Below are 25,486 nucleotides of genomic sequence, written 5' to 3'. Positions count from 1 at the left end.
CTTGGCATCGATCACCTCGGCTGATCATATGAAAATACATTACAACAGATATTAGCCAGCTCGAAGATGAAGTATTAAGATATTCATTGTAATGTTTATCCCTTGGGACAGAGACAAGACCCACCAAGGAAACAAGGAGAACGACACCAACTCTAAATTCCAAGAGTCAACTTGTTTTGATTTCACAAAGTTCCCTTTTTGCATTCATTCCTCCGGATTCCACTCATGTCCACCTGTTTATTTAGAAACCAACTTTCTGCGGAGGATTGTACCTGTACTACACCCGGTTAATTCTGGAAGGCGCTAAAATTGCAATTAAAATCAAGTACAGGCTCAGGTGTCTTTTTAAATAGGAATGGCTATAAGTGAACGTTCAGATTTCCTACATCAGAAACCTTGTTCGCTCCCCTCCAAAACCTAAGATTCCCCATCAAAGATTCCTCCATGAGCAATTTTTCTTTTTTTATTTTGTCTAAGAAAAATACTTTGCAATAGCACGTTTTTTTCAGATCAGCTGAAAGCCAAGGGACAGGTTGCTTTTTTATGTAATTACTTATTTACATTTCATCTGTGCTCCTCAAAGTATGGAAAATAAGTTGAAATAAGGGTGAGTTCCTGAAGACAACCTCTCTAATGTCAGTACAGTTCTTTCTGGCTGACTCTTTGGACTAGAGCAATGCTCTAGTCTTAAAAGGGGCACTGAAAATCAAAACTGCTTTCAGTGATGGAAAACTAAATATTTTGATAATTCACAGAAAGCATAAAAGAAAATTTAAAACAAAGAAACAGCAGAATAGTCAAAGAGAAAGGGAATATAATTTACATTTACTTGGTAAAGGGGAAATAGTGCTAGGTTTTTCTTTTTAATAAGTTATATTTGGATATAGAATGACTCGTCATGTATTGCCAGGTTACCAAAACCTAAAATTGAGTTCACATTCACATTTGAATTCGGCACTTTGAGCCATCATTTATTTTAGCAAGCCTGTTGCTTTACTAAATGATGTCTAAAGCAGACCCATCATATTTTTTCAGATTCAACAAACAAGCACATCCATATATTTTGATATAATTAACTCAGTTTTGAACTTACAGTTGATGTTCAAAGCAAGGAATGTGGTATATAAGGATTTATTTCCTTTCATATTCTGAGAAGAAAATAGTTGGAGAAAGAAGCAAGAAGAAAACCGGTGCAGAATGTGGAAAATCCAAGTTCAATTCCTGCCTAAAGGATCTGAACCCATGTTTCTATCACTCAGGCAAGTTCCCTCTTCACTAGAGCAGGAAATAGTTTTCATTGATATCAACCTTTATTTTGGAGCTCCTCTCATAGTAATTGAGAGAAAAACATGACAACACCCAAATGGTTAGGACATGCTTTGTAAAATGCAAAGCCCACGTTAAAATCTGCTCTTCTGCTGCAAAGCGGTTACGAACCAGAGCCCTCAGCTTTCTTCTTGAAAAGTGACCAAGTTCTTAGGTCTCTCCAGTTGATTTGCTTTTTTCTCCTCATGAAATAATGTCAGAGATACCAATTTCAGGAATACCCTTTGTAAATAAAAAAAAATAACAAATTAAATATTTTAAGAAAAAAAATAATGTTTAAACCCAATTCTTTCCTGTGGCACTGCAATTTACAGACCAGAGATCTGCTCCAGAAGGTACTGCAAGAAGTAGCAAAGCTGTCACTGAGGTGGACTGAAAATTATTAGGACTTGTGCCTTAGGCTTATTAGGTAATTCATTACATTTCCTCCTTACATGTTACAAGAACTAAATTACAACTTCGCCTTTCACAGTCTGATCTACATAATACTACTCCAATCAGTGTCTAATGCACTGGTTCAAAATCAGAAACAGGTATGAAATCAACTGGATCATGAAGAAAAATATGTTCAGTCTCTACAAAGACCGAGGCTGGGTACCTGAAACCTTTAAACATAACTAGAAAAGCAATAAAAGGCTAAGAATGGAAATACAGATTAAAAACAATGATGGACTTCTATCTCATTAAAAAGTTTTGCCTAACACATAGAAGAATGTCACAGGCAGTTAATGAAAACACAAGCATCAGAGACACAGTCCTACTAAGTAAGCACGTATTCAAAAAAAGGTACCACCAAAAGTTGTCAGCAATCATATTATAGAAGCAAACTATAGAAAATAAGGAAGCTCTGATGCATCATATATGCTTATATGTCCCTTCCTTTTTGCCACAAAGAAAAATAATCTTGAGTTTCTTTTTAGGCAACAGATTGAAATTTCTCCTTCAAGATAGAAATAAAAAGAACCAGCACTGCAGCACTGTTCTATTTACATATGCTTAGAGTAGTCAGCTGCATATTGGTATTAGCGACTGAAATCAGTCTGTAATTAATAAACAATTATTAAAGCTTACATCTTTTTAAAATGTCCCCTATTCTTATTTAATTAATTGTATTTTCACACTGTATGAATACAACTCAGACAATTTCCTTTGCATATAGTCAAAGCTATTGTTATGGAAAGCAGGTACAAGTCATTTTAATTTGTGAGAAGCAAGAAGGAGTTTTAGAGGTTTTTTAAATTAACTGTTGGATTACTGCAAATATTTTCACCTAAATTCTTTTTCTTCAGTCATTTCAAACAATACGTCTCATTGTCTTTCAATCACAGAATTAAAACTGAAGGAACAACTTCCAGAATTGCTTTAGAACAGCCATTCCAAACACTGAAATTATACTTTGTCATATTCAAAGAGATTATTAAAATCATTATAAGCTAGGTACAGATCATTTTAAAGTGATTTGTTCAAAAGGGAGTGGCCTTTTCCAAATGGGAAGGAGATCAGAAGAGCTCATCCTTTCCTCACTTGCATCTGAATCCAGAAAATATTCAGACCTGACTCCACGCCAGTTAACAGTGGGGATAGGGAGGTCTCATTTTGTGGAGGTGAAGCATGTCTTTGGATCACATTTCACCTTCCCGGTGTCCTGCATTCATACGCACACCTCTGCATTCTCCTCTTACATCCCACCATCAGAGCTGCTTTAGAGGGTGCAGACTGCATTCTGAAGCACGGCTCCTGGCTTCATGTTTAAATTGTCCAGTAGACTTGCAAAACCCCATCATATATTTCTGACTGAAATGGCAGCTAAAAATCACTCTTTTCTGAGCTTAAACAATGGCTAGGGGACTTTTTTTCCTACAAAATACTGCAGTATTAAAGACAAAACCATCAGAGAGAATACAACATTTCAGCCAAGATTCATCTTGCAAGTACCTCCATTTGCACCAGTGAATTTAAAGCAGTATACCTAATGTTTTGACTTTAATTCAAGCAAACGCTGATACGGAGCAAGTTCTCTTTTAAAGCGTTATCATGTAGCACTGCCTAATACGGCAGATGGAAGAGGTTCTTAGGCGGACAGTTATAGTGGCTCTGGTGCATCCAGTGTGTCTGTTAACACATCTATTTCACACTTTGTCAGTTTGATTTCAATGGTTTCATTAACAATTTCGGTATCTTGGTATTTCCCCCATTCCAAAACTGGTGCTTGAGTGAGAAACATCCTAGCGCATTAGCAGGTAGTAGCTTTTGAATCACAAGAATGTGAATCTGCTATTCCCTTGTCTATGGATTTGAGTCTTATGTTGGGGGGTTACTTTCGAAGAAGGTAAAAGGTAATTATTATTCTGTCTATAACTAGGGTCAAGAAGAAGTTACAATGGGTAAAATTCTCCTCCCACTCTAAGTCAAAAGTCAAATTACCACAGATTTCACTGCCCTAGGCAATCATACCTCCCTAGGGGATTGGTTTTGCTAAAGTTGATATTCATCTGGATGACATCCTGTTTATGGCTTGAATTGTATAACCTGAATTCATAGTTTTCCTGAAAAATCATAATCTATGCTCACTAAAGTATGAGGTAAAAAAGTGTGCACAATACAACACAATCTTAGACTTCCTTAGGAGGAGCAGTGTTAAATGCTGCTATTTGTTTCTTAGTGTATACATTCCTTTAGTTCAGGATTGTGATTATTAATGCTATTTTAACATGCACATTGATGCCAAAAATAAGCCAAAAGGAATATGCAACGCATACTTTAAAGAGGTGCTTTTATAGCATAAATATGCCTGCATGTCTTACATGTTGCCAGAATGGTTTAAAAATAAATAACTGTAAACATTAAATGGTCCAATATTCAAATATGCTATGTACCCGTAACTTCTCTCCATGTCACAACAGAAAGTCAGGTGACAAACATTCACAACAACAGTTTCCTTTCTGAATTTTGTTAGTTTTTACACAGTAATCCATATCTCTTCATTTGCACGCCCTTTCCAGGCCAGACTAGAAAAATGATTACGTGTGGCTACACAAGACTTCAGGTTATTCAGAAAGCAAAACAGCTTATCGCAAATAAAATACAGATCTGTTACAGACACAGTTAGGCCTTACATTATAATATATTGCTACAGTTATATTTTAAAGCAAGATTAAACTCAAATATTTGGCTCATAATTCATCTGTAGAAAAGCACTGAGTTCACGTATTACCCTTCTGCTGCTTTTTAGGATGAAGGCTGAAAGCATCAACGTGATTCCTATGCATCATCACCTTGAGCAGTACAGTAAGAAAAATGTGGTAAGGGTTGTCGTAAGGTAAAGCCATAGCGTTTTCCAAACATACCTGCTAACTGGATGATGCCATGTCTCGCAACATCATAATAGGGGTGATTGATATTTAGCTCAGGATCCTCGAGTGGTGGAGGCACAAATGCTTCTTCCTGTTCTGACTGCATATCTTCTGCTTCATCTTTCTGCAATTCTAAAGGAGCAAGCAAGAACACTTATGTGCTAATGAACAGAGAAAAACTGTTACATCCGATACATTATTGAAGGGTTCAATTTTAGCTCAGTTTGACAAACACACAGGCCTTTATCACCACTTATTGTAGTTTCAAATCACTTTCTCGTTCTTTACCCTTTTTCCCATGTGGGAAAAGCAACCCCTCAATACGTCAAAGCTACCTTCATGTCCTCCTTAAGATTAATATCTATTGTGATTCTCACAAAAGTCTTGACAACGACCAGACAGCTGGCATGCTGTGACCTTGCTATTCACGGCTGCTGGTGTTGTCTCATTTCCTACACTCCCACAATCTGTTTGTTGTATCCATCTACAGCTTCTTGCCTTTTATTTCAAGGTTGCCCAAATGGAGAAGTCAGTTTCAGTACACTAACATGTGCGTTGACAGCTACTCCACATTAACACCCAGTGTGCACGCTCTCTGAGAGCAGACTCAATACTTTGCATAAAGGTAACAAAGGGCAAAAACCTCCACCTCACCTCCCTTAGAATCCCCCGTTTCCTTGAAATTCTTTAACCTTCTGAAGTTGCAATAGGCAAGGCGGCTGAATGTCCATCCAGCATATACTCCAGCTAGAGGTCAAGCAAAGGTGTAGAGGTCTGCTCAAAAGCCCAGTAAAATCAATTGGCATCCTTTCCCCAACTTCAGTAGATTCTGGACTAGATCCTTGAGTTAAAATCTACTCTGCACTGAAATAAGAAACACGAGGTCAACAGATCTTGTTCTAGGGTTTTTTGGTTTCGTTTTGGGGTTTTTTTATCAAGTTTTTTTCCAAACTGTTCCAAGGTTCAAAAAGAGCTGATCCTAAGCCATACCCAAATGAACAGATTCTGGGATAATTACTGTCACTAGTGTTTCTACACTATTCAAATGAATGTCTTCTAGAAACTGACTGTAATACCATTCTATTGACACATGAACACACAGGTGTCTTGGTGGCTTAAGAGAAGAAAAGGCACATGTAAAGAGAAAAATTAACATTCTGATAAGGTGCACCACCCCTGTATGTGATCCATCTCTTATACAAGTTTTAATAAGGTAGAATTAACAGTTTTGTCTATAACATGATTACTGCCACTTTAAAAAGTACTTCAAGAATATTTTGCCTTCTGACCATCTGTGTATTTCATATGACTTGACCATCACGCAAGACACAATACAGCAGAGAGAATATATTGATTTCAGCCAGATTTATGTGCCAGTAGCTAATAAGTGCTAGAGAAAAACTCTTACTAAATATTTCTGAATGCTTGCCACTCACAGTTTCCCAGTATCTTTCTATCCTATAAACAACCACATGAAAGCTTTATCGTCTCATTTTTATTTTTAACGTGACTTGTACTAAAAATGCATTTCACAAGGATGAAAAATGCCACTAGTGACTGGGCTTCTCAATGACAAAGAGGAGGCAGGAACACGTCTACCACTTTTACATTTCTTTATGTCCAAATTCACATTAAAGCCTCCTCAAAAGATAAATCAGCAGTCCTACAGGAAAAAATAATAATATATCTGCTTTTAGATAGACACCATTTGAGTCCTCCTCATACAAGCAAAAAAGTTTAAGTTCTTATTATCCTCTCCAAAATTTGCATTTTTCTACCCTTTAAAAGTGTAACATATATAAAAAGCTACACTAACTACAACTGGAAAAGTATTCTTTCACTTTAAATAATGTTTTTATTCAAAGAGCTGGGAAGAATAATGCAAACATAATGCAGTATATAGATTTCACAATTTTTTCCTTTTTTATATATTTAAGTCACGTTAAAATCCAGAACAAGGAAAATGCTATTTTGTTTAGTAGGGGGGTTTTTCAGGTCTGAGCACCGTAACCGCCTAAAGTAACAGAAAGTTGCAAAGGGGAGAGAGAAAAAGAAACAGAAAATGCTAGTCTGTGAGGATGCAAATCAGGAGCTGTGACCCATTTACCAGAATCCACTGAAACTTAACAGGCTTTATTAAAAGTGAAACGTATGTTGAACACAACAGAAACCACCAATGTGCTAACTGCAGGCTTTGGTACAGAGAGGCAGAGACCAACTCCTTCTGTAAAAAATTATTTTGTACTGTGCATAAAGAGAGACACATTTCTAAAAAGCAAGGGTAAGAATTTGTAAACAAAGTATAGATACCAAGCTATCTCGCTTTGAGAGATAGCAAAGGACTAGAGAAACAAAGTAAATACACACACCTATTTGTATTCGAGCTATTCACAGGGACTAAAGAAGTCCCAACATCTACTGAAAAGCTAGTTAACTCTAACCTAGTAAGATAATTCTTTCTATATTCTTTTTCTTTTCCTTTTTTTTCTTTCTTTTTTTAAACCTGTGAACAAGAGGACTGGAGCTCAAGAGATGTTTTGTAATAAACGCAAACAAAAAAGACGACTCATTGTTCCAAACTGAGCCTCAGCTCCATTTCTCTCCTGGAAATGATAGAGGAGTTTATTGCCCTGCTCCATGAGCCATAGCAGAGGATCATCTGTTACTACTCACAGTGTTATCACTGTTCAACCCAGGCTGGGAGACATGAGGGGCCTGATCCAGAGCTCGCCAAGGCTGAAGGGAAAATTGCTTGTAGATCCAAATCAGTAGATTTGGAAACAGGTCCTGATTAAAAAAAATAAAAATAAAAAAAAAAAAAAAGAGAGAGAGAGAGAGAGCACGCGCCAACCTGCTGCTGAAGCTCTAAAGTCTTGCCCTGGGATTTAGCCTGGCATGCTCAAAAATTCAAGGAAAAAAAAAATGTAACACTGATCTTTCAAAATGATGAGGCCATAGTCATATTGCTCAGCGCGACTAACATCTTTGGAGATAACATGCAATACAGCAATCTCTATGCTCATTCAATACTTGTCTCTTTGGAGTAATGACTCCCATTTGTGCCACAATATGTGATGATGGTGATATTCCAATAGCCTAGAACTGCACTAGGAACATCTACCAATAATTCATAAAAGCTGCATGTATTAAACTAACCTTCAACCCTAATGGCTTTAATAGGGTACACATCGGGACAGTGGCTGTAACTTATATTGGATTGCTCCAAAAAGTATTACAAAACGTTGGTGAAGCCTCTCACTTACTGAAGATGCTCTATTAAATCACCTGTAACTCTACACAGATGCCATTTGAAGTATAATAAAAAATATTTACCTATTTCAGCTAACTTCTCATAGTCAATCTCAGACATGTTTCCCCTTAGGAATAAGCCTATGCAGATCTTGCTAACTGATTCCTGCAGGATGAAACGGTCCTTGGGCCAATCCTACAAAAATAAACAATAGTAGCTGTCATCACAATGTGGCATATTTTACATACTATACAGATATAAAAAGAAAACAACCCCCACCCCCTAAATCCTACTGACCAACTATTGCTGAGGAACCAGCTTATCTTCATTTGGGCACCATGTTCTTACAACACAGACTACTACAGAACTATTTTAAAGCAGCAGCCCCAGCCCAAAAAAGAAAAGTTATGTACAATAACAACACTTTCAACAAACTGATCTGGCTTTACTAAGGAAGCGGCGGTTCTTTTTAAAAATACCTACATATTACACATTTGTAATGATAAACATCAGAATTGCAGATTAATTCACTTACAGAAACAGCCTGCACCTTAATTTTATCTTAATTTTATTTCCCTGATGAAGAAGACATACACTCTATACCCTCCCAAAAAAATCACTTATTCTATAGCAGTTTTAAGTCTTATTACAGGAAACGTTTTACACTGCACATTTCACATGAAAGAGCTTCATGAAAATTTCAAGTGAGCATTAACATATAAAAAAATGAAAAAACAGCACTTCCTGTGCGTGATCACTTCTCTTTGTCAAACACTCTGTGGAGTGCTTTGTAAACAGAATACTAACACACCCAAAGCGAGCAACAGGAGTGAAGAATACTATTTAGATCTGTTTCTCCAAGCAGCAATAGCAGTAATTCCCTTAAACTAAAAGTCCAGTCTCGGGTGTGGAGGTGAGAAATAAATTGAGTTTTTCATACTCTCCTTTTAATTTAATTTAAAACTACTGTTTCATACCAGTTTGGTTTCATCGAAGCACGTTAAATAAAAAGAAAACAGGGACATTTATGGCTTCATTCTTGAGAAAAGGCATATACAAGCATATTCTTCCCTGCCAAGAGGTTAGATACTGTATTGCTACTTCAAAGCACTGATACTGGGAAATTATTTTGGACCAAAATCAAACAAGACCAGACACTCTGCCTGCTTCCTGCTGCCCACCCTGCACATCCCAAAGCTTAAGTAAGTTAAGTAGGTTTATTCCAGACCCACAAGACTGAAAGCTAGATACTATCCTTTTTTTTCTTTTTTTTAACCAGAGAAGAGATATATAAAAGTTTTCTAGAAGTAAAATGCACATCAACAAAGCATGTAAACATCCGTCTAATTATAAGCAGATGTCTACCTATTTTTCTGAGGAGGAATTAGTCATTACAGTGACCACAGGTACTACATGTGTGAACTAGAGCCAGGCTCTAACCAGCTAACACAGTCTTATACTTTGAGTTTCAATTTATACAGGCAAAACAAATCTGCATCCTAGCATATGACTACAGCTCCCAGGTACTACAGTAAAACAAGTACCTGCTAACCATCTTAATATTAAAATAGCTTCTGATGGCTAATGAAGGTTTTCTACAAATTTTCAAAACATTTCACATTACTTACATTTTACATTAATTATCACCAATGGCAACCATGCATTTCCGTAACTTGCTGCATCACAGATAAAATATAAACACAGTTCTACCATTTCGAAGGTTTTCAAATGCTTTACCAACTATTTTATAACAATCTGATTTGTTTCTTGTTGAAAATTATTATCTCCACTTACAAGAAACTCTGAAGTTAAAAAGTACCTACAGAGGAAAGTCCCATTAAGTTCAAAAGAGAAAATTATGCAATTTCTCACTAAGCAACAATTTTCTAAAACAAATTAAAGCAATTCTGGGCCAGATATATTTCAGTTCATGTTAACTTTACCACATGGTATTCAAAATGATAATTCCATTGTTGTTTTTAAATTATGATGCAAAACCCCCCAACACTTAGTGATTGATATTCCAAACAGTAATTAATTTGTTTATTATTGTTCTGAGTGGTATTCAGACATCTCTAAAATTAACAATTAGCAACTAGTGTGATAATGCATGTTTTTTTAACAACTAATTTGTTGCAGGTAGTATAGATTATTTAGTAATTGACATAGTTTGCTCATAAGTACTTGGTATATTATCCGATCATGTATACCTGCGATGGCCAGGAGTAAATGGTACATAAGTATCTACTTTGAATAAACAAAATTTAAAAATGTTTTTGAAGCAAAGTGTAGTTGAAAAAAAAAAGGGAAAGCTGACTTTTTCTATCTTACCTGAACAATTTCCTCCCAACTTTTTTTCCTAAACAAAACGTTTACATCTTGTACGAATGTAATGATATGGAGAGGTCTTCAACAGGCTCCGAATTCAACCTACAGCTCACATTTGTATTCACACCTCTTAATCTTCGACTCAACTATTTCAAGCATGTCTTTCCGCTCTTTGATGAAGCTGGAACTTGACCACAATAAGATCTCTGTGACTTATTTTTCTGTTACGTTTTCCAATTCTGTTTTCATAGACTATCACCTGCATTCAGCCAAACTGTCAGAACAAAGAAAGCCAATATTAAATATATCTGATCTTCATAGACTTCATCCCAATCAAATATTTCCCAAAGCTCTGATAAGGAAATGGGGCTCCAGCTTCCTTCTAAAGTACCTATTTGTACAAGGCCTTGCCATCCTATTGAATTTTTACCGTAAATCATAAATAAAATCATAAGTCATAAAAACGAGGCTATATCTTTGACACTAGAATGCTTTTCAGATGACGTGAGTAATGGAAGTCTCAATGAATTGACGGAACAGCGAAAAAAGCCATCTCCTTGAGCTCACACTTGAAGTAAAAAAAATACAATCCTCCTGCTGCATAGCATGGAATAAAAAACAATTTCTCCTTCATACTAATTGCTAACTCTATAGTGAGAAGTAGCATCTCAATCTAAAGAGGAAAAATTTAAATCTCTCCCAAAACCTGCTGAAAAACATCTGGCTTTTGAACAGCAAAGTTACTGTACAAGTGAGAGCAACTATGATAGCGTTAAAACATTTGCAGACGTTTAACACACAAAGTTACTAGAAAGCTAGAAATAATTTAGACGGAATCAAAGAATAAGGGAAATGGGGAAGAAACCATCTGCCTGGTTTTCAGCTTACTGTTCCCTTGGGGCAGCAATTAGAAAGTTTCCAGTTACAAGACAAATTTACTGTAGCACCCTCGGAAATTGATTTCCCGTTGACCGCAGCATTCTCTGTTCCTAGGAGATAACATAATCTCCTTAATAGCGTTCCATGCCACGTATCATCGTTTCTAGTAAACTGTCAGATTTAGTGCCTTCCCCCCTCACCCCACCAAAAAAAAGCAGTAAAAAAAGCCCTCAAAAGAGCCAGACAAGCTTTTTATTAATAAAAGAAATCTGGAAGTATTTTACAAAAATACCACATCCTATATCCCTCCACAGGCAAGGTTATTACTTACTGACAGCCCTAAAAGAACATTACTTTATCGAAAATAAAGGCAACCACGCACACAGAACTGCTTGATAATGAACTCGCATCTACAGATAGTCCAAACAAAAGCGAGGGATTCCTCCCAACATTTGTCAAGGCGCAGACATCTTTGATGCCTATTCTTTTTGTTCACTCAGCTGTCAGATATGTTCTTCTTCAAATTTAAATAGCGTGGTTTCTCTTCTTTTTTTCCTCCCCCCCGAATGTTCTTGCCTTCCACTGATATTCTTTGTTACATTTAAAAGGTGTGACACAGCTCACAGTGTAACATCAGTCTGCAATTTACATTTTGATAGGATGAGAATTCTAAGTACACCCCGTATTTGCTAAGCGGTATCGTCTACAAAACCAGGTAAAGTGGTTTCAGAAGTTTATTTTATTATTCATAATACTGCAGGAACTTTGCTATGGAATTTATAAACGCAACAACGCATGAACTGAGTGCATAATATACTCCTGAAAAGTGTATTCAAAGCATCCTGCTTTTCTTCCCATAGGCCTTCTGCACTGAATAATTTTCCTCCATGTATTTCCCACACTACCAAACCCAAAGACTGTGTTCTTCATTATCAGTTTGTTTCAAGTTATTTGACATAATTTATTTTTATATGCTTTATCAACCTACTATTCTTTGCTGGCAATATGTTGGTGAAAATCACCAAAATCGGGCCTCCTTTATTTTAAGGACTGATTTGGGTCTAGTTCAGCTAATGTCAAAAGTCTGCCTTCCTATTCAGAGGGTTGGTCTGCCACAACCTAGACCGATTTGGGGGACAAAATAAATAAAATCAAGAGGATTCATGTATTTTCACATACACAATGCATGGATTAGTTTTTAAAAAAAGAAACTGGTTCAGCAGCAGAGCAGCTGTACACCCAAGCAAGTAGTACAGTTGATGGCAGCGTTCCCTCACTGCCTCTTCACACATCAGCCTTTCCCTCCAGCCAGCTCCCTGCCCCAGCTGCCGCACCAATTTTTTTTTTTTAAATCAATAGCTGCCATACTAACACTTCTCGGCTACCGTCTTTCCTCTCTCTCTCCCTCTACTCTCTTTTGCTTCTCTTCTTTCTTTGTGTCAGGCAGTTGTTTATATGGAACCAAACAAGTAGCAAAGGTTTACACACAGGACCCAGAGTCCACAAAACTACTGGGGGCATTTGGTATAGTGTTTCCCAAGGAGGGGGACGACACACACGCACACCAAACAAAACCCCACCACTTTTCCTGCAAAAGATGGTGCCTCATTTGCCTTCCTAGCATCGTGACTGTGATAGGACGAGGGGTAACGGTTTTAAACTGAAAGAGGGGAGATTTATATTAGATATTATGAAGAAATTCTTTACTGTGAGGGTGGTGAGACACTGGAACAGGTTGCCCAGGGAAGCTGTGGATGCCCCATCCCTGGAAGTGTTCAAGGCCAGGCTGGATGGCCCTTTGAGCAGCCTGGTCTAGTGGGAGGTGTCCCTGCCCATGGCAGGGGAGTTGGAACTAGATGATCTGTAAGGTCCCTTCCAACCCGAACCATTCTACGATTCTATGACAGCGGTCAATGCACTGCTACTGCTGCACACTTAGAGGCTCAGGTAGGGAGGAGATGTGGTACAGCCCTGTTTGCTGCTGTAACCTTCAGCCAGCACCAAGGGATGAAGGAAGAGGGAGCCTATAACCTACAGGCGCGCTTCTCTGTTATATCTGACAGCAGATTGCATCTTTCAGAGAACATATAGGGCCCTAAAGTCAGGCCTATACTCTGTGATAGAGATGTTTAGATGTGTGATGTAAACACCCAACTGTATCATATTGACCAGAACAGAAAAGGGACGCGCGTAAGCAAAAAAAAAACCAACCCAAACCCAAAATACAACCCACCAAACAAAAAACAAGAAGTAGGTGGATGAAACCAAAGGCGCAGTCTCCTCATTGCTGCAATGACTTCTCCTTCCACCCTGAGAGCCAGCACAGATTGACCCTACAGCCTGGACTCCCATACCCTGCAAGGAGGCCAGTTGCACAGCCAGGCTTTGCAGGCAGCAGGCAAAGCTGCACGGCTGCATCTCCGGTTTTGCATAGAGCTGAAATACCCTTTTCAAAACAAAAACACTGTGAAGTAAATATTCTAGTGTTACTTCCACACATCAATGTTGATGAGAGGTGTTACTGAACCCTGAAATTCAGGAAAATTTAAACAGCTCTAATTTTACTAAATTTTCCATTTGGGCTCCAATCCCAAATTAATTTTACTGATGTAGTAAATTCCATTGATTTTGGTGCAGTAAAGATAAATGTACACAAATTCCTAGAACTGGCCACATCTCCCTGCAAAGTCAATACATTTTTAACGAAACTTTTCATGAAAAATTCATTTTCAAAGGAAAAAATAATTCAACAAATAGAAAAAAAAATAATTTGAAGGATGATGATACACAGTTTGGTAAATTAGTATTTACAATTAGAAAATAATTATTTTGAAAAGTTCAATGCAAGTTTACAAAAGATTATCCAAGTACTTATGGATATTTCAATCAACTTTAAAAGCATAATTGCTATTCCTAATTGCATCTATATAAATTGATTTCCATCAAAAATGTCGTGCTGAGATTTAAATCAAAATATGAGAAATATTCCTGCAACTGTTCAGCATTTACCTTGTGCATACATTTTAACACTGTTTGTGTTCCTACATGTTAGGTTGACACCTCTGTTCTTTCAGAAGGAACAAAGACAGTAAAGAATTTATAATACCCATCTCCATATGAAATAACACTGTGCTGTAGCATTACTACCTTGTCCCAGAAATAACGTAAGAACTTATCTGGTTTTAAGGCTAAGATGAAAAATATTATGTTAAAATGGAAGAGTAAAAATTAAATGCATATGGCCCTAGAAAGAATCCAAACAAAGACTTTACCCTTTCTATATTGCATCAGTTTGGGGGATTTTGATCTTCTTTTCATATAACGATCAGAGAAGGAGCACATGCAAAGGTTAATTCCTGTGATGGATTGAGACACAGCCTTGAAAATCAGAAAGAAAGGAAGACGGTCTCCCTGTCATGAGTCTCTGTGTTCTATCATACCAAGTTACACACTGAGCAAACAGCACTTATTTCTCAGAAAGCAATTTTCTACTAGGCTCATCCATTCAGTGCCTGGAAAACAGGAGACCAGCGTTTACGTGGTGGTGGTATATATTGTCCTAAACTCGGGAAGAAGCCCAAATTCATGTGGCCATGAATGTGTTTTCAGTCATACTGCTCTGTGCCCACTCAAGTGGCTCTTTATTCCTCCCTTGATTTAACCCCTCTCAGTTTGTTTCCCTATTTTCCCATCCACCAAGCTCTTCCTTTCTCCTTCTTTCTGTCTGGCCTTCCCCTTTGTTCATCTCTTTGTTTTCTTTTCCACCATGATCTTTTTTTCCCCAGCTTCTCCCTAATTCCTTCATCTTGGCTTAGTTCCTCTGTACCTAATTTTACCTGCAACCACCACCAAATCCGCTGGTTAACACAAGTTCTCCTGCCTGAAGTTCTCTCTGTTCTCATCTCTCCCACTCCTGGCACGATCAGTTTTTGAGCTCTCAGGCTGCACATGGATAAATGAACCTCCAAGGTTGCAGACCACCCAGGAACAAAGGGGATTTCTTACTGCTACTCTGATATTTGTTAGAACAGAATTCTGTCTGAAATCTGCAGACAGTTCTTCTTATTAGTACAACTTCCTAAATTATTAAGGCTTAAGAATTCACCCCAGTATACTTTTTCTTCTTAAACTGTTAATGATGAAACCTGACTGAATGACTAAATGTATTTGTTCGTATTCCCTTAGTACTTACAATCATATTGGCAACCAGAACTGTAATTTTCTAAGCAACAGTTTTCATTTGTGATACAGAGTTTGCTGAAGCTTTATGGCTCAATAACGTGGTACACAAACAATGTTCATCACTGAGTTACTAGCATGAATTCAGTGTGAATACAAAGCAAACTCTATGTTCACCACATGGACTTATAGCAGCAAAGATAGGAGAGACCAGTAACTTAAGAGAAAGAGTAAGCATTTTTATCAGAGATGATTAAGTGTAATTTTGAAGCCTCCTCTTAACCTCCGTTGGTTCAAACCTTGTTTAGAACAAAAAATTATTAATGTTAAAGGGAGGGGAGGAGGTGCCTACATGCTACTTGTTCTGATGATAAAATCAGACTTCAGTTTCTGATGCCATCAACTGGGTAATTTTTAACCAACACTGCATTCATTTAAAGCAAACATCCACTCTATATAAAACAGATAAAGCAATTTTTGCTACGCTGTGCAAGGAAGTGAATTCTCAGCAGGGAGGATGGTAAACACTGTGTAGCACGCTTCTGAAATGAGAAGTTTAGTTTTTGCTGGACAGAATTATTTTTCCTCTCAGAGAGAACCTTGGGGGAAAATAGCGTATTCATTAGGTTTTTTACACATACACACATTTCTATATAAAAAAATTTAGAACGTTACTACCTAAAGTAGTAAAGATGCTAGAGTGGGAAAGAGATGCAAAAGTACAGGTTACTGCCTACTGCAGCACAAGCACACCCTTCCTGCGGCATGGGCAGTGTTGCAATTTGGGACATCCTTTACAGGCTGTCCTGGGCCATGAACAAGCCCCGTGGGATACATAAATCCAACTCTGTCCCCTCCTGTCTTTCCTCTGAGAGCTGACTGCGGACTGCAGGCTGCCATGCAAACCTCACTCACCTAATAAAACATTTTCCCACAGTTACGTAGTATGTCCAGTCTCAAAGTATATTGCAACTTGCCTGCCTCTATAATGCTTATGATTGCCTCTGTTGCAGGACTGGAGCAGGTAGGTAAACAGAGCAGGTTATACTTTGAACCTACAGACTGCCCATCACTCATTTTCCTCTTCTACTGGGAAGCCAGTGATGCGTTGTCATTTCATTGACCATGAAATATGTATGCACGGTCTCTTTCCCCCCCTGCCCTACCATACCTTCTCTGCTGGAAGGAGTCAAAAATTGGAAGAATTAAGCATGTCAGAGTGAAATAGAAATTGTTTCCACACTGCGTATAAATATCTGCATGTATCAGCCATTCCCACTTCTGAAAGCACTAAATTGAAGGGATTATTTCTACCCATTACTAGCAAAGAGGTTTTGGAAATACTCCTTTGTTGTCTGAAACAGTGCAGCTATTTTCTTATCACATCCACTTGTTCATCTGGCAGAGTGCAAGCACATGGGGAAAAAAAAGTGCCTAATGTATAACCAATTAACAGAAAGCCATGTATGCTTGCTGTATCATTAGGACAAAATTATCTGAACATGGATAAGTGGCTGCAATACGAGACACTACACCACCATTTTTTGATTCAGCGTAAATGTTTATTGACTAAACAAAGATTATTATAATGTAATCATAATAAACATTAATAATCAGTCATCTATGGAACTTGTTCTCTAAATTAATATACTGTAATACACGCTAATGTGGCAGAATTACATTGGGCTGAACTCGTGTTTAACTAGCGCTTCCATCTCAAGGGATTACACACTTTCAATTGCAGACAAGTATATTTTTAAGACTGTGTTTTTTAATTAAATTAATCTGACAAGTTACTGGACAAAGGGTTGGTGTATTATGATAAAAAGGGTTTTTTTAATTGCATAATTATTCACTGGGGATTCCTCTGGATGGAATAAATTAGGGCTTTCTAAATAAATTAATTTTTTCTTACATTTATGCAACACAGGCCAATGTTTCCAGTTCTTGCTGTGAGGCAGCAATACCCATGCTTACCATCACCCCTCCTACCTCCGAGCTGCACCAAAACAAAATGCTACTGTAAAGCACAGGAGCTGAGTTCCAAAAGCCATTTTATATGGTGAACATACAGCCCCACGTTTAGTTATTAATCTCAATTCAAAATCAAGTAAAATGATGATAACAGCACTTATCATTCCACTGATTCTTCATTTGCACTGGATTGTTTCTCAATCAGTGCACTTAAACCTACCTAGTTGTTGGTTTGCCTGAAACAGTTATTTTTCCGTTAATTCACAAGTGTTAAGATGAAACGCTTTCCACCCGTCCAATTCATCCTACCTTACTGTGCAAGGCAGGAAATTTAGTATTGTGAAACCCTGTCCTGTTTTACTACAAGGGTTCAATCCACTATGTCCGTGAAGCTGCTAAAGCAGTCTAGTAAGTGTTTCAGGTGAGAACTCAGACATTGATCTGCTTGTACCAAGGGGCTTAGGAGGGCCCAAAAGAGTTCACATGTTTGATACTATCAATATTATTGAGCAGCAACAACAGTCACTTAAAATCTAACCTTGAGCCCAACTTCCTTCCATATTCAGTCCACCTCAAATTTCCCCTCACATCAGCACATCCTATCCTCAGAATCTTAATTTTTAAAATCTCATCCCACGCTAGATTTCTATAGATGCTTTGGAGTTACAACTTAACAAAAACTGAAAAACAATTTTACATTTAAAGAGTTTCAACTGTTTTCTTGGTGTTAGAATTGTAAAGACAATGCTAAAATGTTTCTAGCTCATCTTGCCACCAAAACTAAAACTCACTAGCAACTCGCACTTTATTTTGCTGGCTTTTGTGAGCAAAATTTTGTGATAGGTAATCCTTTGTGGAAGAGCACAAAGAATTCTTGTATGTGCAAAACTGCACAATAAAATAGTAAATTTGTCTGTCAAGACTATGGAGTAATAGGAATTAGAGGAAGAAAAAGACATAGAAAAGGAGGGAGGAAAAGGCAGGTCTCTCCATACTAAATTGTAAAGGCTGGGTGGAAAAAAAAAAACCAAACACAAAGAAAAACAACAAACACACAAAAAAAAACCCACGCAAAAAAAACCACATAAAGACCCCCCAAAACTCAATCCTAAAGTAGACTTAAAGATTGAAATATGGCTAAAAAGGCTTCCTGTCTATTTTCCTTCGTGTTTGTTATGCCTGTGTCTTTTAGAGGCATAATTCTCTTACCTGGTATGGCATACAGAAGACTAGCTCAAATCTGCATGAGAAGCATCTCGTGTCACGGTTCAGTGATATATTCAGTGTGACTTTCAAGTTCCCTGTACTGGATCAGAAAAACTGAGGTCGCATGAAAGAAAGAAATGACACTGCATAAACAAACTCTACGAATTCAAATTTGCTTAGGTTAACGAATCCAAATTTTGTCAGGTTAACTTTTTTATCAGAAAGATTTATACGGCATCAAGTATCTCCCGCCCTCCTGAAGCTGACATAAACAAGGATTTATGTTTTTTGCTGCCTCGATGCACTTTGACTGAATTGACAGAAATGGGATTCTGCATCACTGCATGATCTGGATCAGATGTTTTACTGCTGGCTGATCCGTTTGCATGTATATTTGGTAATAATGATTGTGGAACCATTGCCCCATCATAAAGGCTTCATTCCTGAAGCCTTCATCACATTATCAAAAGGGACTTATCTGTCTATATTCATGCACGTTACGGAGCAGTTCTTGGGAAAGAGACTGTAGAAAAAGAAATTAAGTGGTAGCAGTAGCATGGTGGCTGAAATAATGACTTCCCATTATTAACTGGATTCTGCTAAGAGATCTTTTCCATACTTTAACAAAAGTCAACTTCAAAAGAAATCTCAGCAATTCTCTACTGTCATGTAAAACTACTCGCTGTCATTGCACCTGGTTTATTACCTTTCCCTCTTTAACTGCACTCCCAAACAGGCACAAATTACCATCCTAGGAAGGAATCAAAATTTCTAACATCTGGAAAATAATAAATCCTATTTCCCACGTAAGAAATCTAACACTGGTAACATATTGCAGAAATGACACATATTAGCCCATTAATCTCCATGAAACACAACTAGAAGGCTCTTCAGAGGTACTTAACAACACTGGTATTCAGATCTTTTTGAACTTTCAAAAACATACATATGCTAATCACTACACAAATCTAAAGGTACGAGTGCAGCAGTTGTATACACACTTACTTAATCCTATGCTAGCATCTAACAAGGCCATATTGTTTATTCATTATTCTTCTCTGTCAGCACATCACAAAAATGGAAAACATACAAAAATTTTACATTACATGTTGAAGTAAGCTTTAGTGTTGCTACAGTCTACAGTGTTGTTACAGGCTAAAGTACTACTACAACAAGAGAAGAGACTCAAAGGTCCGAACTTAAGCAAGACACAGAGGGAAACAATGTTTTTTATTAAATCAAAGGATGTAGCAGGGTTAAAAAACAACTGGTAGGTTTTCAGGCACTCAAGCCCTGCAGGTGACCTGAAAGAGAAGCTTGTGTACCCCGCAACTTACCATGTTATGCACCTTCCAACAATATTCCCTTTGATATGTTTAATAAATATTTAATAAGCAGTATATAAAAATAAGGGGGACAAGGATACCTTAAATCAGCTGTGGAAAACAGCAAGGCCACATAGCAGAGGAGAAAAACATACAAATTACTCATTAATGCAATGATCAGAAGTAAATAAGGTTGTCAGGCGAGGCTCTTCTCCTCTAACTGCCATAATTTGCAATTTAACCTTTTAAATAAATCCCTAGTTTTTCCTCGAACAACATTCGTACTCTTTTCCAAGAATGTGGACACACAGCTTACCTCAGCAGAAATGCTACATAACACACTTGCTTTACCAACATGGTTGGCAAAAAACCCATTGTTTCTTTAGACTGATTAATATATGTGCTGTCTTTTTCTTAGCTGTTGGCTATAATCAACGAATACCATTATGAAACAGCCAGAATGAATATTACTAAACCAGATTTTTTTATCTTTGAGAAGAAGCTTAGATGCCAAACCCTGGAAAGAATTCAGGGCCAGGATGAAGAAGCCTTCCGTTCTCTCAGAGGGTCAATTAAGATTATACAGCACCCACACACACAAAAAACGACACAAACCTACCAAAACAAAAACCCAACCTTGCACACTGCTTACTAGATTAGTTTTCAGGAACAGTCACACACTCAAGCATAAACTTTGAGAATCCCATCAATGCAACAAAGCACTTGACAGCATATTCTGCCTCCTTCCAAACATGGATTTTTATCCTTTTCTTCACTTTTATTTATATATTAAGAACACACACCTGTAAGTCACTTGCCATGCCTCAGCGTAAAATGAATATACAGCCCTATTAGACCCAGCTTGAGGAAAGCATTCAGGACAGCCATGAAGCACTAACTCGCATATACGCTCAACAGAAATCCAGCTAAAATGAATTATGTGTTCAACGTTTTCATGAATCAATGCCTCGAAGCAGCGTTAGCTCCTTGATTAATCAGGAAGCAGTTCTGCCACTCTTCACCTAATCGGATCTTGCCACTCTTAGCTCATGCTGAGACATATTTGCCTTCAAAGTACTTTCACAGGTACCAGGACTACAATGAAATTTGGTTCTGCTTCCCCCAACTACAGCTGCTAGAACCAAAACCACCTACTTGCACCCCATCCTGCACCCACCTGGTAGATACTTGGTAAAAATAAACGGGACTCCCCAAGGAGATGCGTGCTATTCAGTGTCAGTAATGGTATCACAGCAGAGCTCTTTATGAGCTTCTGTTGAGAAGTGTCATTCTAGAGTGAAGTATTTGTTCTTTTCCATCCAGTTTTTGGTACAGAATTTTTACCTATTCCCCTCTTTCTTTTTTCACAGGTTCAGCCAGGCTTCTGTAGGCTTTCATGAGGCTTCTTAAACTTTAGTGTAAATTTGTCTCATCATCTGACTTTAAAATCCTGAGAAGAAAATGCTTTAAGTAAGTTATCCCAAGGGCAGATAAGGATCATTTGGCTCTAGAGCCAAGTCACATTCACACTTCCTGTCTGCTGGGAAAGAAAGACAAGAGAAGAAATGAAAAAGAAACCGAAAGGTGAACTTAGAACAATCCCATTTATAAAAATTAGACACTACTAGGTTTATGGCTGGAACAAGAAGCTATTTTAACCATTCAAAGGCATCTTATAATTAAAATGACATTTCTATCCAAAAACTTTTACCTACTGTTGTTACAAAAAGATAACTACAAAAAATTAAGGATAAGATTTTTCCCTGGTTTACAATTCATTTATTTTAGTTGGCACTTTTAAAGGTTCCTAGTTTGTAACATTCTACACTTGGATATTCTCAGAGGCTTTTCAGTAAACAACCAGTTTCTTTGCATGGATCTTTTGCAAAAAGGGGAGAGAAGCCTTTTTTAAGTGATAAAAAAATAAGGTACGAGAAAAGTTACCAGGTTGTCAGAGGAAATAAGAAATGCAATATGTGACGTTAACCACAATTAATTACTTAAAAATTACTAGCTTTCAGGTTCATATCACTGTCTTTCTTCTTATTATTTTAACTACAGCAAAACATTAGATATTTATACATGAGATGTCACCGGCTAACAGTAAACAATCAATGAGGCCATCACACCCAGAACAAAACTTCAGACTCATAAAAAGACCTGTAATATCACTTGCATTTTTGTAACATCAATATGCAGTACTACAACCTCTACTTGTAAAAACAGCTGTTGAATCAAGCACAAAAATTTCTTTTTTTTTTTCCTTTTCATTTTTCCTGAAGCATTTTCCTTTGCAAGTCTGAGTAACGTATCTTTTATCCTGACTTGTAGGCTTCTGACTGCAAAGATAAGGTTACAACTGTGAGTTTGTCAAGTCTGCTTAATCTTTCTGTCAAGCAAAACAGCACATCTAATAAGTCCAGATGCAGAGACAAACAAAGCTGCAAACATAACCACAATTTACTCTGCTACCTGAACACTGTTGCAAAAGAATTTTCCTACCATTAGGCAAAATCAAAAAACCATTGCCAAATAATCAAGACCCAGTGGATACACTGGAGCAGGGAAGATGATACCAAGCCTACAGGTACTGGTTATTTCTGGATTCTGAGTTTAACATGAAAACTTGCCTACAGGTTTAGTGTCATTCTTGCATACACAGGGTGAGATTCTGTGCCCAAGGAAATCACCACTGTAACTCATGCTGACCTCGACTGAGTTGGGATAGGCTCTCACTCCTATGTTAGAATCATAGAATGTGTTGGGTTGGAAGGGACCTTCAAAGGTCATCCAGTCCAACCCCCCTGCAGTAAGCAGGGACATCTTCAACTAGATCACGTTGCTCAGAGCCTCATCACGCCTGGCCTTGAATGTCTCCAGGGATGGGGCCTCCACCACCTCTCTGGGCAACCTGTGCCAGTGTCTCACCACCCCCATTGTAAAGGACTTCTTCCTAATGCCTAATCTAAACCCACCCTGCTCTAGTTTAAAGCCATTGCCCCTCGTCCTATCGCTACATGCCCTTGCAAACAGCCCCTCCCCATCTTTCCTGTAGGTCCCCTTCAGGTACTGGAAGGCCACTACAAGGTCTCCCTGGAGCCTTCTCTTCTCCAGGCTGAACAACCCCAACTCTCTCAGCCTGTTTTCATAGGAGAGGTGCTTCAGCCCTCTGGTCATCTTCGTGGCCCTCCTCTGGACCTGCTCCAGCAAGTCCGTGTCCTTCTTGTGCTGAGGGCTCCAGAGCTGGACACAGTACTCCAGGTGGGGTCTCAAGAGAGCAAAGTAAAGGGGGAGAATCACCTCTCTGGATCTACTGGCCACAGTTCTTTTGATGCAATCCAGGATGCAAGTGGCCTTCTGGGCTGCAAGCACACATTGTTGGTTCATGTCCAGCTTTTCATCCACAAGTACCCCCAAGTCCTTTTCCACAGGACTGCTCTCTATCACATCATCCCCCAGCCTGTATTGATAACGAGGGTTGTCTTGACCCGAGTGTAGGGCCTTGCACTTGGCCTTGTTGAACTTCATAAGGTTTGCTCAGGCCCACCTCTCTAGCTCATCCAGGTCAAGTATTTCCTCCCAAGCATCGGATCACTGCTTATACTAAAAACTCTCTCCTGAAGAATTCAGGAATTATCCACCTTCTGTGGTAAAGTCACCCCGAAAGCACCCAGCTTCAGCAAGGGACTCCTTAGAATCCCATGGTTTCCATGCTACCACTTATTGAAGCTAAATATAAATGAGCTGCTAGGAGTGTCGGTATTCTCTGAAGCTACAGAGATCAGTCCTTGGTACATAGGCTTTTTTCAACGCCAGCTTTGTAGGGAACGTTACAAACTTTTGAATTTCAGCCTCAAATTCAAGTGTCAAGCAAGTAGCTTCTCAAGCTTGGGACAGCTTCCAAAAGTGGACGCTCCCATGACACTGCAGGCTTTTGTTAGTAACATTCACCAGAAGAGAAGGGAGATTGTGATTTAGAGAAAAAAAGCCCATAAAACTGTTGACTTTTTTAATTGTTTCCATGTATTTAATATTTGTAAACACATGAAAGATTATGTATATTTTGCCTCACATACTAGGTTAAAATACCAAATGATAATAATAAAGATGGATGTGGAAGGACTGTGAACAGAAACACCTTGCTTTTTCCAATTTCTTGTATGGCAGGTTATGCATTCTTCACTAATAATTCAACACCTTCTTAAAAATAGAAATGGACTCGCTAGCTTTATGTTCTGAATCTTCTCTAGTTCTTCTTACCTATGTGACAAAAGATACTACGAAGCATTTCAGGATGTAGCATCCAATACACTGGTCTCTCAGTGTGCATGTTATCCTGCATTTATAGACCTTATATTCAGCAGTATAACAAATGACATGGAACAGGTTTTCTTTAATGTTCACACAGAGAGGGCTCTACAACTTTTTAGCTGATAGGCATCTCAGTGGAAAAGTTTTAGTAGACATACATGTGCGTGTGCATAAAGCAACAGAGGTTTGGGAGAGCAACGTCAGGCAAACGAAATAGTGTTGGTCATATGATATCAGGAGAATATTAAGATGTGGATATTTACAGAGACTCTTCATTGGAGACTAGCGGGGGAAAAAAGATCTATTTCCTTGTAAACAAACTTGTAACTTTTTCCTGTGCATCCCTTTTCGCACCTAGCCCAAGTTCCCCATGCTCATCAGCATGAGCCTGCAATGGCCTGCAAAACCCCCATGGCGGGGCTATCATGAGGGCATGCAAATGCCCAAGAACTCTGTAAGGAGTTTAAGGTTTAGTTTAATTTTTTTTGTTTGTTTTGTTTTAAAGTGTATATCTGCAGAAACTTGGTACATGCACTATGCTGTTACTGTATGTCACTTATGTCAGAGAACATCACTGTATGTCAGAGAACAACTAACTCCTCATGAACGTTCTTCTTGAAGGTCTGATGTTCAGCTTTATCACCACGACCCTGCAGCATCATGCCAAAGACAGTGTATTCCTTGATGGCTGTGGGAGCCATATAGAATAGGAATCCCAAAGTCTTCAGCAGGCTTAATTTCAAAGTTAGAAAAACCTAGTAAAATACAAGCACTACACAGCACACAATGTCAACTACAGTCTTTGCTAAGAATTTACAGTTAAAAGAAATATTCCCAGAATATATTAATGTAAAAAAGTATAAAAGATATCTTCAGAATGAACAAATCAAAGAAAAAGCCCTTCAGGCAGACATCACTGAAAGGCAATGAAGTTACACTGCTGGGGATTTTCTTTACTATGGACAGGATTGGTATCATAGCCTAGTTCATATCACCTGAAAGTTCCAAGTCTGAGACCCTATTTTCAGTTCTTCACAACTTTATTTGTGGGCTGAAATTTTCCAACCTCTAAAGAAGCATGTGAGTAAGATAGGAGTTCAGGAAAGGTTACTGAGAAGGTTAAGTGAAAGAAATGGGATTTAAACAAGATAAGAGAGAAGAGATGAGATAAGAAAGAAGTTGAATGAGTCCCAACTGGGGATAATAAGCAGAAAATCTGTGCCCGCTAATGTAGCTTGAAATGAAACCCAAGATTGTTGTGTCTCACCATTTTTTTTTCCCCTATCAGCACATCAGCTGTTACATCCTCTTACATTGCTTGGCCTCAGAAATAGCAGCTTAGAATTGCTATCAGT

The 25,486-nt window shown here is 38.1% G+C and overlaps 1 protein-coding gene across 7 annotated transcripts in view; it reads right to left on the bottom strand.

Moving 5' to 3' along the window:
• ARHGAP8 (Rho GTPase activating protein 8) overlaps positions 1–25,486 on the bottom strand; it is an 83,212-nt gene that overhangs the window by 52,241 nt on the left and 5,485 nt on the right. For 3 of the 7 annotated variants that reach the window (XM_054202323.1, XM_054202381.1, XM_054202343.1), the window contains exons 2-3: positions 8,013–8,124; positions 4,674–4,811 (exon numbers count right to left, since the gene is read on the bottom strand). In XM_054202323.1, coding sequence (XP_054058298.1) covers positions 4,674–4,811; positions 8,013–8,049 — 175 coding nt within the window. In that variant the 5' untranslated portion in view covers positions 8,050–8,124. Of the gene's footprint in view, positions 1–4,673; positions 4,812–5,333; positions 7,123–7,352; positions 7,467–8,012; positions 8,125–10,260; positions 11,228–25,486 lie in introns of those variants that run through there. The other 4 variants (XM_054202362.1, XM_054202332.1, XM_054202372.1 and 1 more) reach the window with 4 other exon arrangements.

The sequence above is a fragment of the Rissa tridactyla genome, chromosome 1 (assembly GCF_028500815.1).
Source record: "Rissa tridactyla isolate bRisTri1 chromosome 1, bRisTri1.patW.cur.20221130, whole genome shotgun sequence".
In the NCBI taxonomy this organism is placed as follows: Eukaryota; Metazoa; Chordata; class Aves; order Charadriiformes; family Laridae; genus Rissa; species Rissa tridactyla.
The sequence above is the reverse complement of the archived record's forward strand: the minus strand, read 5'-3'. Positions and strand labels throughout refer to the sequence as shown.